This window comes from Lepidothrix coronata, unplaced genomic scaffold (assembly GCF_001604755.1).
Source record: "Lepidothrix coronata isolate B3197 unplaced genomic scaffold, Lepidothrix_coronata-1.0 Scaffold222, whole genome shotgun sequence".
Classification (NCBI taxonomy): domain Eukaryota; kingdom Metazoa; phylum Chordata; class Aves; order Passeriformes; family Pipridae; genus Lepidothrix; species Lepidothrix coronata.
Window position 1 is genome coordinate 902,977 of NW_016690402.1, and position 14,660 is coordinate 917,636.

At 34.9% G+C, this 14,660-nt stretch overlaps 1 protein-coding gene across 1 annotated transcript in view; it reads right to left on the bottom strand.

Annotated features, from left to right (window-relative positions):
• Positions 1 to 4,630: 4,630 nt before the first annotated feature.
• Positions 4,631 to 14,660, bottom strand: part of SNTG2 (syntrophin gamma 2) — a 146,806-nt gene continuing 136,776 nt past the window's right edge. Inside the window, exons 16-17 of the mRNA XM_017833827.1 lie at positions 10,898 to 11,008; positions 4,631 to 4,813 (exon numbers count right to left, since the gene is read on the bottom strand). Of these exons, the coding sequence (XP_017689316.1) occupies positions 4,682 to 4,813; positions 10,898 to 11,008 (243 nt within the window). The 3' untranslated portion in view covers positions 4,631 to 4,681. The remainder of the gene's footprint in view (positions 4,814 to 10,897; positions 11,009 to 14,660) is intronic.

Here is a 14,660-nt window from a genome sequence, read left to right on the forward strand (position 1 = left end):
TAACAAATTTACTACAAGGTCTTTTAGTTCACATAAGATAGTTGCTTCTCTACATGTTTCAACACAAAAGTACCCAAACATTTTTGAAGCATAGGTTAAGCAACAAAATACGTGATATATTTTACATTTTTTCTTTACAGTCTTTTCATCTATAACTCAATGAATAGCAATTAAAAGTAAGAGAACTACACTGAAAGATGGATTTGCAAGAGTGATAGGTACTTTTAGCTTGCATACCTAAGTAAAGAAGGTTTTTAAGACTGTACAGTCTGTGCATCTGTCCATCCCTCTCCTGCTTCTATTTTTATACTGCTTTGTTCCATTTCCCATGCACTGGAAAGAAGGACAGACATCACCACTTTGCCACTCAGGAGAGCATGGGGGAAAGTACTTCCTTCCTAACATTTACCCTCTCTGCTCTCAAAAACTTACTGGAGAACACAGGAAAACTATATTAAATGAAAAATCAACCACAGCAGTAAACAAAAAGCAGAAAAATTGCATTGCCATTATACACACTTCACTTTGAACACTGTGATAGATACTCAGGTGGGGGGGAAGTGTTATAAAACACTGACAGTATTTTGGTAGAAGCATTTATGGAGCTGTACTTAAAAAGAAATTCAGGCATTTTTAAATACTGCTTACATCACTACAAAGATCAGACTACACATTAAAGGTTTTGTGGAAAGTCATGCCTTGTCTGAAGTTATGAATTAATGTAGTTCAGATATAAGACAGGATTTTAGATTTATGGTTGCAAAGTGTGTCAGAGCTTAGCCCTCCTCCCCCAGAAAATTATTATTTAAGCTTCAGGCCTACTGGCTCAAGGGTGGGAATCACTTTGAAATACTTTTTCTAAGATTCTAAGATCCTAAGCTTAGAAGAATTCAGTCAGATTTCTACAACTTGAGCTTTGGATCAGCACAGCCTCAATATTATAATTCTGCGCTTTATGATTACAGGCAAAAAAAAAAAATATAGGCCATATTAAGTCAGTGAGACTCTCTGGCAACATCTAAATTTATAAATAAAATTGTCAGGGCCTGTTTTCTATCCCTGAGGTCATTGGGCAGAGCTTGGCCACAACTCCCCTGTTAAATGTTCTGCTGCTTTCAACAGGGCAGCACAACCAAGCGATGCACTGAGAACAGAGCTGAGCTGACTTTAGCTTGATTGTGTACAGGATTTTTTGCTGCAGATTTTAATCACTGTAGAGCAAAAAATGCAAGAAATTATTTTAACAAATCATCGGTATGATTCAAGTCCAGTGCCTAAGTCCATGCTGTACCGCTCCATAATTTATAAGACACTGATGAGCGTTCCTCTGATATAAATCAACAGTACTACCCATTTGCACAAAATCATGTTTGTAGATGGATTATTTTTAGCCATTTAACCAAGTTCTGAGTTTAAATAAACACATAAAGATAATTTCAATTTACAGAGATTATCCTCTTTTTACTAATTTCTAATCATAAGTGACTATCTTGATTTGTGATGGTGCCCAATTTTATAACTCTATGTTTGTACGCTTCTTTCCGTAGCCTGCTGTTTAAGGTGCTACTGTAGCAAATGCCTCTCTCCTCCTACCCCTTATTCAATTCTGGTATCCCTTTGTCCTCCTAGAAAAAATAAAGGAAAACTATACACAAATGCATAATGAGGTAGTAAGACTAAAGCTTATTATATAACCGCTATACAACAAAGCACATTAAAATGTCTTTAGTGATCTGATTAGCAATCAAATATTTGACATTCCAGCTGCCCAGTCACCATAAAGCAACTGTCCTCTGCCCCACAGTGTGATTCCTGAGAGGTGACTGTGGAAGGTATCTACACAGTAGCAGATCTATTTATCATTTGTGAATCTTATTATTTTGCTACTTTGAGGTCTTTAGTGAGCTGAAAAGTGGCACAAATACTCAAACTTTGACAGAAAAAATATATGCATGTTACATGATGAACACACTGAAAGCAGACAAAATAATGCACTTTACTGACAAAAAAAATTTGATAAATTAATATAAGCAACCAAACAAATTGGAAGCGCAACATTTTCACATATGAGGCATTTGACAAAGAAATGCAAGGTGCTATGCAAGTCCTACACAACCTATATAACAGCTGAGTAACTAGCTATCTATGAGCTCTTCCCAGGCTCTGGTAGCTTGCTCAGAAGACTGGCCTTTAGTCCCTGCCTTGAGGTTGTTGCACAATGTGAAAAGAAAGAAAAAGCAAGTGAGCAAATAAAGATCCGCAGGATCCTCATTAAAAATATGTTTGGAGAATTATTTCTAAAATACAATGCTAAAATTCAGAGGATAAATTTATAAGAATTTTTCTGTAGTATTCCTTGAGATTGATTTGGACATAAAGAAGAAAACTACTATCTTGCAAAAACAGTAGCAAACATAGCTCATTAAAAGCCTAAAAGAATTTAGAAATTCCATGAAACAAATAACTAAATTACTGACAGACTATGTAATAAACTAATCTTAATTTCTTTTAAGTTTTTACTGTATTTTGGAGATATGTTTATAATTACATGATTCTTAAAACATTAAGCCTAGAGCTCTGACTGTAGCATCAGTTCTGTACTAGATGGTACAGTTTTCTACTGTAATTACCATATTAGTGTTGAACTTTGTCTATGACAAAATATCAGAAAAATAAAATTGAAGAAATTCCATAATTCTTTATCTTACACTCTGACATTTATAATTGTTCATGCTAATAACTGAGAATTGATTTAAGAAATACATTCTAATGTTAATGTTTTAATTTGTGAATGTTAAAATCTCAGTAAATACGACAAGCAGAAAATAAAATAGAAAGCTGAGAATTAAATGGAATATTTTGAATAAATGTGTGTATGTAAAAGAATTCTTTTAAATTTAATTTAATATATAAACGAGATTATCTATTAAAATACCACAATGACTATATTTATTTTAAATTAATAAAAATATTTATCACCTCTGTTAAATACTGTTTAAACAGGAGTTAGAACTCCCACTACGCCTCCTTGCAAACAATATCAGAACCCTAAACAACACAGTGCCTACTGTTCAAATTAATTTCTCTACGGATAACACTTAGAAATGAGTAATATTCCTGGTACGATCAAATCACCTGCATTAGGCACTTTATTTGTGCCTAAGCTTTAGGTGGACAGATAAGCACCCATTTGAACTATGTGCCTAAGGCCCTACTGCAGTCTGCCAAGACAGCTTAAGACCTCAACGGAAGAATTTAAGTGATTAAACTTAAGCACTGAATTTATGTAATAACACTCCTCACCTGGGAGCTTTTAAAGGCACATACTTCTTTTCCTTAGGATACTTTAGGCTTTTACTTTAGCAGGATGCTTTACAAGACACCTAAAATTTAGTGAGGACTTTGATGAATTCACTCCTTATCCATTGCATCTAGTTAGGATATTCTACTTGTTTGTTTTATTTTTTGAAAAAAATTGCCTGATGCTGTTTCAAATCTGCATGTGAGAACAACTGAGACTTCTATCACAGAAACCTGCAATATTTGGTATTTTTTACAGAGAATATGCCCTAAGATTAAAATGTCTTCCTTTCATATAATTTTTCGATAGCAGGAAGAATTATCTGTGCATATAAGAAGATGATTTCAGAAGGAAGGTTAGGAATATGTTGAAAGTAAAACCATATTATTTCCTTAGCAAGGAGAAAATCCATTTTGCTTACATATAAGTCAAGGTTAGAGCTGTAGGAAAGAAAAGGTGGGTGGCCCAGAAACATCTTTACATTTTGTTATGTTCATCCTATACTGGAAGCACCATCCTCCAAACAAAACAGTTTATTAAAGAAGCTGTTCTCAAGCATACAGAGCATCACATCAAAGGGTAGCATCAAGGCAATCTGTGAACGAATAAATGAATGGGTCACGGAAACTTTATTCATAGATAAGAAAACCCTATGGCAAATTTTCTAAAACTGAGTGCCTATAGGCAGGTTTCTTAGCTGAGTCTAAATCTCTTCACAGTTGATCTACCATGATACTTAAATACACACTTAACATTACCTTGTGCATACACGGAGGCTACTTAATGTGCTTAGAGCCAAGCATGTGCTTAAATATTTTCCTAGACCTGAAATGGAGTATTTAGTGTTTTGCCAGAGCGAAACTCTCAGGCCTTGAAAGAACCCAACTGTGGAACTATAATTTTTCAAACATATAGAAGCAAGATAAAAGTTCAATTCCTACTGCAGTTGTCTTCAATAATTACTTCTTTACTACTGTGAAGACTGTAGAAATTGCCTGTGTGCCCAGCACTTTTCAAAAGAGACTTAGAGGCCAAATTTTGGACCCACACTTTTCAAGTATTACTCCACATTTCTATCTAATAAGGGGGAGTATGAATGACCATGAGAGCAGAAATCAAAATGGCACTAGAACTATTACTGAATGAATATTCATTTAGAATTTTAGATTGATGCAGAAGATGACAAACTGATTCAGTTTGACTTAGTATTTGTTAACTCATGGATTCAAAATATTTATCAGATTGTGAAAACTCTTAACATTACAGATAACACAGCTAAAAGCTTCTTATAAAATCACAAAGTTGTAATATTGTGAATGAAATAACTACTTTTTTTAAGAAAATAATTTATTTTCCATAGTCACAACATATAATCTAGTATCAGTTACTGTACATATATTTTCTTGCAATACTCTGACTGTCTATGAATAATGGATCCACAGATGCCACCTTTGCTGCTATAAAGGAGTGAATACAGTGTAAAACTGCCGTCAGATCCTGAAATTCAAGTTCCTGAAAGAAGTAAAAGAAAAAAAAAAGAAGAGAAAATGTGAATTCATATTCAGGTTTATAAACATTTTATATGAATACAGAACAGAACAGTCAGTAAACAACAATGGATTTAACATGAAATTTGAATCTTTATAAGGAAATGTAAAGTTAAAACTTTTAAGAATAAAAGCTGTATATCCACACCCTCTTCACTGCAGGTGTCACATGTCAACTTAGTTTTTCACGTTGTGCTACCTTGTTGTTTACCTTTTACTCAGCTTGAACAAGGAATGCAGTCAACTGGCAAGAACATTCAAATATTGAAACATAGAATCATTTAGGTTGAGAAAGACCTTTAAGATCATTGAGTCCAACCATAAACCCAGCACTTCCAAGTCCACCACTAAATCATATCTCTAAGCGCCACATCTACATGTCTTTTAAATACCTCCAGGGTTGATGACTCAACCACTTCCCTTGGCATCTGTTCCAATGCTTGACAACCCTTTCAGTGAAGAAATTTTTCCTAATATCCAATCTAAACCTCCCCTGGCACAACTTGAGGCTGTTTCCTTTCACACTATCACTTGTAACTTGTTTCAGGTAGTTGTAGAGAGCAATAAGATTCTCCCTGAGACTCCTTTTCTCCAGGCTAATAACCCCAGCTCCCTCAGTTGTTCCTCATATGACCTGTGCTTCAGACTCTTCATCAGCTTCATTGCTCTTCTCCAGACATGCTCCAGCACCTCAGTGTCTTTCTTGTAGTGAGAGGCCCAGAACTGAACACAGGATTTGACCTGTGGCCTCACCAGTGCTGCGTACAGGGGGACAATCACTTCCTTAGTCCTGCTGGCCACACTATTTCTGATACAAGCCGGGATGTACAACCACAAGATTGTGGTGCTTTGTGTTTGTAGGACGTTCAATGTCTGTGGTAGGTATTTGTGAAGGTTGCTCAGAGAAGTGGTGTTCTGGTGGTGGATATAGCTTGCATGTAGATTACAAGAGGGAAAGGGGAAGAGGACTGGGGGTTAGTATGAAAGTACGGATTTAGTAAAAGACAGTGATAGCTTTCTGACTTGGGAACATGTAAATGTTGCATGATCTGAGGACAGGGACACAATATGTCTCTTAGTAAGATACTATCTTGAATACAGTTTTAAGGGTGGAAATTTGGCCTCTTCAGGTTTAGAATGTAATGTGAACTTTTTCTAGAAAATAACACCAATGACACCTCTTCAAACAAATACATTGCTCTGTTAGTTTATTTTTTTTTAAAGTAACACTCCTCTCCGTACTCAGCCAGGCAGATGAATAACTGATCATTTTATTTGCACTATATCATCTAATACCACCCTTATGTTTGCTTGCCTTATCTGTGACTGCTGCTTTTTTCTTTAATTAAGATTTTCAGTTATTTAGAAGAATCTGTGCATGTCTAATATTTCAATAACCAAAACTATTTTGGTTTACTATATGCATCGTAATATGTGGATTAAGTACAACAAAGGCACTAGAAGGAAGACATTAAGAGAAGAACAGAAAAGACTGGATTAAGAGTGGGAGGACAAGACTGCAAAACTTCCTGCTGGTATTGAAAATATAAAAAATGAGCACATTACACCGACCTCCATCACTGTATGTGCACAGCCAAGGAAGAAAAACACATGTTCTTGTTTCATCCACCCACATAGGAGAGCTGGATTTATTACATATCATAAAGAACTTGACAGGCCTGTTGCTTATTACCATACACACAATTTTATTGATTACTTCTGAGAGCTGTTGAATCACTATTTGAACAAGACATGACCGTGTATCACATAAAAGGCAAATAATGGAGACACTGACAGATAGTGTTATTGTGCCCTGTGCATTTCATGACTTCTTTAAGGACACTGGCTACCCGCAGTGTTTACTAGTTGTTGATAAGAGCACAAATATTACAAATATTACAACTGTATTCCTGAGCATATTTTTTTTCAATCAGATTAAAATTATAATAACATTGAAGTCAAAATAGAAACCAAAATTCTAAATTCAGTTTTATATCGCAGCAAGTATACCAGGGCTCGGCTGCTGTATCACGGATGCGAAGAATAAACGTATTAGTATTGTACAGTTTGTTATAAACACACAAAGATACATTGTCATCTATGGTATGAAAGCTTCTTCAGCTACAAACTTCTATTTGGTCTCCTCTTTGTGACTGTCATTTGCACAAACAGCAGAAGGATAAGCTAAAATGTTGCTTTTACCCTGCAAGTCTAAGAACCAGATCTATGATGCCAACATTCAGTGTCAGATAATTGCAACTCTCTCTCTCAATTATACTTAAGTCCTTTAACAGTGTTCTATAGGGGTCTGGAAGAATCAGATGGATTCTCACCTACAGCTTGAGTGATTTCAAATGCCACTATGTAGTTCTAAATCCGAAACACTTTTAAATGTTGCACTGGCAGATGCAGACTTCGCTAATGCACAAGAAACTCATCTGAAAAGATGTTTGTATAAAAGAAGCCAATTAAATTCACTCATTCCAGTAAATATTTAAATACATTTCCAACAGCAATCAGTCTGTCCAATACTGTCACACAAGCAGAATCTTAACTCCTATCTACCATTATGTTGCAAATGTTTTTCAAGATCTCATGATGTTCAATAGTAAACATCCAGACTTTGGTAAGAAAAGACATATGTTAATAAAAATACAGAAGGGCTTGAGTGCTACATCATGGTTTACTGATGATAAAGATTAATGTTGCAGTAAAGTGAGAGCTTTGCTTGCCCTCTCCTTATTTGCCATATCTCTCAAGAGGACTTATATGGAATAAATATGGAATAAATATCCTTTCAGAGAATAGGATTTACTGCAAAACTGCTGCAGTCTAATTGTAAAGTCACGTCACATCATACCACTGTACCACTCTGAAATTACAGAATAGTTGAGGCTTGAAGTCAGTGAAGAAAATATGCTGAATGTGCTCAGCTAAATATGCAGGGCTCTTAAATTATCTGTGTAACAGACAAGAAGTTTATGAGACCAGCAACGTCTAGATGAGGTTTCAATATGGCTCACAATAGTCTATTGACACAATGGTTTCTTGTCTTTCTTTCTTCCATAAGTATTTGAGACTGAGAAGAAAAGGGAAATGTTCAATTAAAATATTCTTGTGAAATATCATCAGGAAGCTACAGTTTATCTAAGGGAGATAAAGCATCAGTATGAACTTGGAAGCATTAATCTTAATTTTTCCTTTTTTTTTTTAAGCAATCTTTAAAATTCAAGGTAAAGAGAATTTATTATTATTAAGATTATTTGCAATTTCTCAGTATTAGAGGCAGGGTAAGTTCAGAGAAGTACTGAACTGGGAAACTATGAGAAGAAATTGTAGGGAATATGAGAAACAACTGACAGGAATCTTGGCCTTATTATCTCCTTTGAACAAAAAATTTTAAAATGGAAGAATGTATTGTTCACCTAAGACTGAAGTGCAAAGAAAGAATTACTTGGCTTAAAATTTCTGGAAGGAGGAGAAACATCATCTCTAGGTAGTAACTAAGGTACAAAAACAGAATTCCCAAATGAGATTTTTTTCCCCCAAGAATTTATAAGCATATAAAATTAGACATAATCTAGAAAATTCTTTCGCAATCTTTACTATCTTCTGCCAAGCGAACATAAGTCATCTGCATCAAGCTTCATTTTGTACATAGTGGCTCATTTACTCAGGAAAAATGAAACTTCTATTATTTGATGACACTTTTTCTCATTATTGGCTGCATTTCACTGCATAGCACCATCTGGCTCTATGTAATCTCTTTCAGTGCAATAAGCAGAGGCAGATACTGTACTGTACTATGGATATTAGTGTTGGGTATTTTCCAACCAGCCTGTAACTTTGAAGTCTAAGAAATCATACCATTTGGGTGGTGGGCATACTCTTGAATATATGTACCAGTTATCTCAAGTGGAGAGGTTGCACAGCTGTGTCCCAGTCTCATTTAATGTGAATCCTAGTGGGTACACTGCACTGTGCAGAGGCAGTGGTAAAAAGGTATAATCACTGAAATCCTGATAAATCCTCAGCTACTTAGTATCATCCTTTCCTCTGGCCTTTAATGAGATTTTTCTGGGATCTGCCAACATTTACAACACATATATACATTTAGTTACATAGATACTTAGAATTCTGTATGAACCATTACATATCAATTTCCATCTGATACTTTCAAGGTACCTCAAAAATATTCACGAAAATGTTGCCAATTACAAGCTGTTTTCATTAGAACTGTGTAAAATAATTTTTTTTAACGTTTTAAAAAATCTGTCCCCTGAACAAAATTTGCTGTAAAATTATCATAAGGACTCACATTTGTAATAATTTTACAGATAATAAAATTTTCATAAAATGCTAAAATTTACATTTTTTAATATAAAGAGTAAAATACATGTAAAAAAATTAAAAACAATTTAGGTGAGCACAAAAAAATAAAAATAAAATAAAATTTAAAAGTTCAGATTGTTTACCACAACAGAAAGAGGAATGATTTAGTAGTAAAGTAATAGAATTCCATCACAAGCAATGGAATTGCAGCCTTTGGCCAATCACACATGTGGATTTAATGATTTAATACACAGAGATACATATAGTTTTTGCACCAATACAATCTTTCTGTCTGACCTGAAACAAGATACATAAGCTGTCTGCAAACAGATGATCATGTATAAAATGAGGACAGCAGTTTTCTTCTGTCTCCAAGGAGTACAGTGAGAAATGAAGTGGAAATGGGCTGCTGCTATAGATTATTATTATAGTATTGTAAGTTTTTAAACAGATATAATATCTTTTACAGTAGAGACAAGAGACAACTCAGGTTAAGCTTGCTGATGAAATCCTGAATAATTTATTAATGTGGATCTATAAAGATGTATTTGCTGTAACTTTATGATAAATAAGAAAGCTTAGGGATTTTCTCCTTGCAATTTTTTTTAACCATTAGAAGGATAGGTAATATATAACTTTTGTGTATGGTCACTATAAAAAATATTACTTTTCAAGTGGCTTTAACCTGCAGAACTCCAGCTAAGAGTATTTGAGAATTTTCATAGGTCTTCAGATACTTTTCTGTAGTTTTCATTGATTTTGTCCACCAAAACTCAGTTGAACCTCACTCTTACCCTCTTCTCTGTCAGATCAAACCAAAGTTCTCCTCATTCTTTTTAAAACCACATGATTGAAAAATCATCTATGTATGTATGTATGTATGTATGTATGTATGTATGTATGTATGTATGTATGTATGTATGTATGTATGTATGTATTTATTTGTTTGTTTATTTATTTATTTATTTATTCAGTAGGAACCTTGGGATCACAGGGCAGAATCAGTGCAGATTATGGCGTTACAGCCAAATCTCCAGAGGACTTCAGTCCTGAATGAGAAACATCTGAGATTCAGTTGGGAACCTGAATTCTAGGTTTCATGTTTTTATTTGATAATTGCTGGAGAAAAAAAAAAAAGGCACTACTAATATCTCATCTACAGTAGTGACTGGATGTGTCCACAATTCCGGATACTGCAAAGCATCGAGTGCTCTTGATTCGCAGTAGAACCAAAAGGTTTCAGCAATTGCTTGGCCTCTTGGAAGAATATTCCCTTTTTTAAGCTAATAACTGTTACACAATCTTTTATATTTTTAGTGAACCTTAACCATATGTGTGTTCAAAAATTTAAGTCCACTTACACAGCAGCTTAAAAATGTATTTAACATTTATATAGTTTTATTTTTCCTTTATCTTTTTAAAATGCAGTTTTTAGATATTATATCTATTATAGTTGATGGAATAACATCACAGAATCTTTCTGAAAGACTAAAATACCAACATAGCACAACTTAATAACAGGCCTATACAAACAGTGCAATAAACTTATAGGTACTACATCACTTCCGTTTATTGTGGAGTTTCTAAAGAATAGGAAGAAACTGATAAGCTGTGACGTGTTCACCATATGTATGTGCAGTAGTAAATGGAATCTTTGATGCCTTGACAGTAATTTTATTTCATGTTTTACAAAATTTAGAAAGGGGATATTGCTTACCTTTGTCTCAATTTGTTTGGTGTCTAGATTCTGAAAAAGCAGCTTTACTTTTGTTTTTCCATCATCTGAAGAGCCTTTGAGTTGAGAGAATTTAAACCTCCACAGCACATTCTAAAGAGAAAGAAATTTGATTAAGAACTCTGTTACATGTACTTACCTAGAAGTATATAGATTGATGCTCAGTGTTTGTGTATTAAGATAAAGCATTAGGGCAGTAAATACATTACATGATAAGAGGCTCTTTGCAGAGCAATAAAAATTAACAGTTCTGTATCCTATGTGAAAGGAAAAGATACAATATTGATATTCACTGACTGAACAACTATTCAGATTTAAATTCTCTGAAGGTTGAATGTTTCAGTTGCCTATGTAATATCAAGATCCATGGCAAAAGCTTAATTCCATAAAGATTTATGAAGATATTTGTATCAGTTTCGCTATGAACACAATTCCATGCCATATCTTGATCTTTCATATTCCAGCTGGCTCATCTGTATAACATAGAGAATAGTGTCTTATACGGATGCTGCAAAGTTAAATTTACTGATGTGTGTAATGTGGTTTGAAATCCTCAAATACACTACAGAAACACAAAAATATTGTTACTGAATGTAGTCTCGGAAACCACAAAGATGTGTTCTACTTCACATAGTGGCTTGTAAAATATATAAAAATTCTCGGCTTCTTGGTCTCCTATAGGCTTATGCATGGCATCTGACTAGTGTTAGCAAATCCTAGATTGACAGATATGCTTTAATATTTATGGAGATACCTATTTAAAACAAAAGTTGGGAAATTATTTTTGAAACCAAGATAATTTTCTGTATTTATCTGAATGTTTTCTATTGATCACCTTAAAATGTATAATTCAAAAACCCTCAAGATAACAACTTGCATCTGGACTTCCTGCTGATGTTTCCTTTAATGCCTATAATCTTAATGAAAATTCTTTGCACATGTTGAAATGTGATTCAGTCCCTGGACACAATTTAAATACTTGGAAGGCTATTTCAAAAGCACACATGGAAAAAAGTTTGCTATATTCCATTTTCCAACATGTCTTTTCTGAAAATATTTTTTAAGTAGACCAGTGCTACCGGTAGTCTTCAGAACCCTACTCATAGTTTAAAAGGGAATGCCCTAGAAATAAAAACTATCTCCTGGTTCCCTGCAGACATAAATGTCACTGCCTTCTTAGAGAAATATAACAGATTAAAAAAACCCCAACTATGCTACAGCACTGTGATGGTCCTTAAACTTTACATTCATGAACACATTTTAACTGGGTCCAGAGGGCCTAATTAGACCACCTGAAAAGTGTTCAAAGCTTAAATGAGTTTGGCTCTAAACAGGATAGATGAATGTTTGCTATGTAATATAACTGCTAAGGTGGAGATGAAAGAAGAACTTAGGAACAATTTAGCAATAATAGGCATTGCTGGAGTCATCACCTCTCTCAACGGTTGACACTGAGTGGGAAAGAAGAGAAGTAGATAGTTCTGGAAGGTGGAAGAAAATGCACACTTTGGGATCCCTTTATCTCGGATGAGCAGCTGGAGACACAGGATGGGGAAGATGAACCAGCCAAGCCAACAAGAGAAAAAGAATCTCTACAAATGTGATATAAAGCAGCTGCAGACATAAAAGTATCTCTGTGGTAGGCCCAGAACAATAACAGCTGAATGAGTTAAGCCCATGATGACCCAGGAAAAGAAGTTATTCTTCCAAATAACTTTAACAATCCACCAAAACTATTCTAGAAAAGAATTTTCTAAAAGACACTTATATTTCTTGTGCAAGAGAGAGTAGTGAGAATACGTGAGAGAAACAACCCTGCAGGCACCAAGGTCAGTGAAGGAGCGGGAGGAGGTGCTGTTCCTGAAGGACTGCACCCCATGGGAGGGACCCACACTGGAGCAGTTCATGAAGAGCTGCAGCCCATTGGAAGGACTCATGTTGGGGAAGTTTGTGGATAACTGCTTTTCTGGAGCAGAGGAAGAGTATGAGGAGTCCTCACCCTAAGAAGGAAGGAGTAGCAGAGATAACATGTGACGTACTAACTGCAGCCCCCATTCCTGATCTGCCTGTGCTGGTGGAGGGGAGGAGATAAAGAAAACAGGGAATAAATTTAATCCTGGGAAGGAGGGAGAGGTAGGAGGAAGGTGTTTTAAGATCAGGTTTTCATTTCTCATGAGCATACTCCACTTAGATTGGTAGCAAACCAAAGTAATTTCCTCAAGTGGAGTCCCTTTTGCCCATGACGGTAAGCAGTGAGTGATCTCTCCCTGCGCTTATCTTGACCCACAAGCCTCTTGTTATATTTCCTCTCCTCTGCTCAGCTCAGGAGGAAGCCAGGGTCAATCCACCACACTCCAAAGCAAAAGTTCTTGTGCTTTTTGTTTCAGAATTTGTAATAAGAAGGCCCATTTTATATTATTTTTCAGACTATAAAAAAGAATGTTTTTCAATAAGTACATGAACTGGTTTCCCAAAAATTGAGATCCAGGTTTAGAGTCATAGAGCAAACAGCAGACTGGTTTTTATTTTAATAATCCTGTAGGAACACCTGCTGTGGTGTAAGAGCATTCTTTGCATCAATTAAAGACCTTAATTTTTTCATTATCTCAAAAAAAAAAGATTTTTCAGCAAAATTGCTATGTCTCTAATGAACTGCTAATTGCTTGACCACTTTAAGAATCTTTTCTGTGTTGGTAGGAAATATTCTGAAATAGCTATGCATATGGGGCAACACAGTCAACTAAAGGTGACAATTACAGGACATAAGATGTACTGCAGAAGTCACCCATTACTGCCTCACTCGGGCTTGAGGATGCAGAGGACATGTCCATCTCTCAAACAGATGAAAAATAAATGTACTCAACTTTTCCAGAATTTTTACAGTTTAACAACAGAATCAGACTATTTGATGGTATTCTGTATTTCTCCTTAGGTAAGCAACAAAAGTTCATCTAAATTCTCTTCATCATCAATACTGAAGGTAGGCACTCTGACAGAAAGTCCTACTAATAGAGTGAGTTTATTATTTTAAAGGTGGGATTATCTGCAATCAGTCTTCACATTAAAAAGAAACATTCTATAAAATCTATAGAGAGATTACTTTTTATAGTTAATTTGTGGCTACATGAAAAATGTGTATACTCGTGCAAGAAGCACAGTTTCAGAATGCAGTATCACCTGAGACAGGGAAGGGTATGCATATGTATTTCGTGGAATTTTATGCTACTTCATAGGATAGCACATTAATGAAATTAGTCTAAATTTTCATGCAATCTTGGTCATTATTTCTCTGCACAAAGATTTCAATAGACTTATCCATTTTGGCCCTAAACCTACAAAATACCAACATGCAAAAAAACCCCTCTAGATCCTGTGTATTTCAAAATGCAGTGTGTTCCCTCTTAACTCAGAATGACTGACTGAATTTTTTAAATATATAGTTGAAAAATCCTTTCAGTTAGGAGTTGAAGACCATATTTGAAAGGACAGTCCTTTTACTGCATAGTTCTATTAATGCAGAAACATTATTTGTATGTATGTTTACTTCTAATTCAAACAAATGTTAAAATCCATTTAGAATAATTTAAAGTATCAATAAATTATATATAAAATAGTAGCATTATAGACAGGACTTGGAAGTTGGCACGTACCATAAACCATGCCCTGTAGGCACTTTCCATATAGCCATTGTTTTGCAGGATAAGTTAATTTAACCTTTTAGATTCTGACTTTGAAATAAATTTGC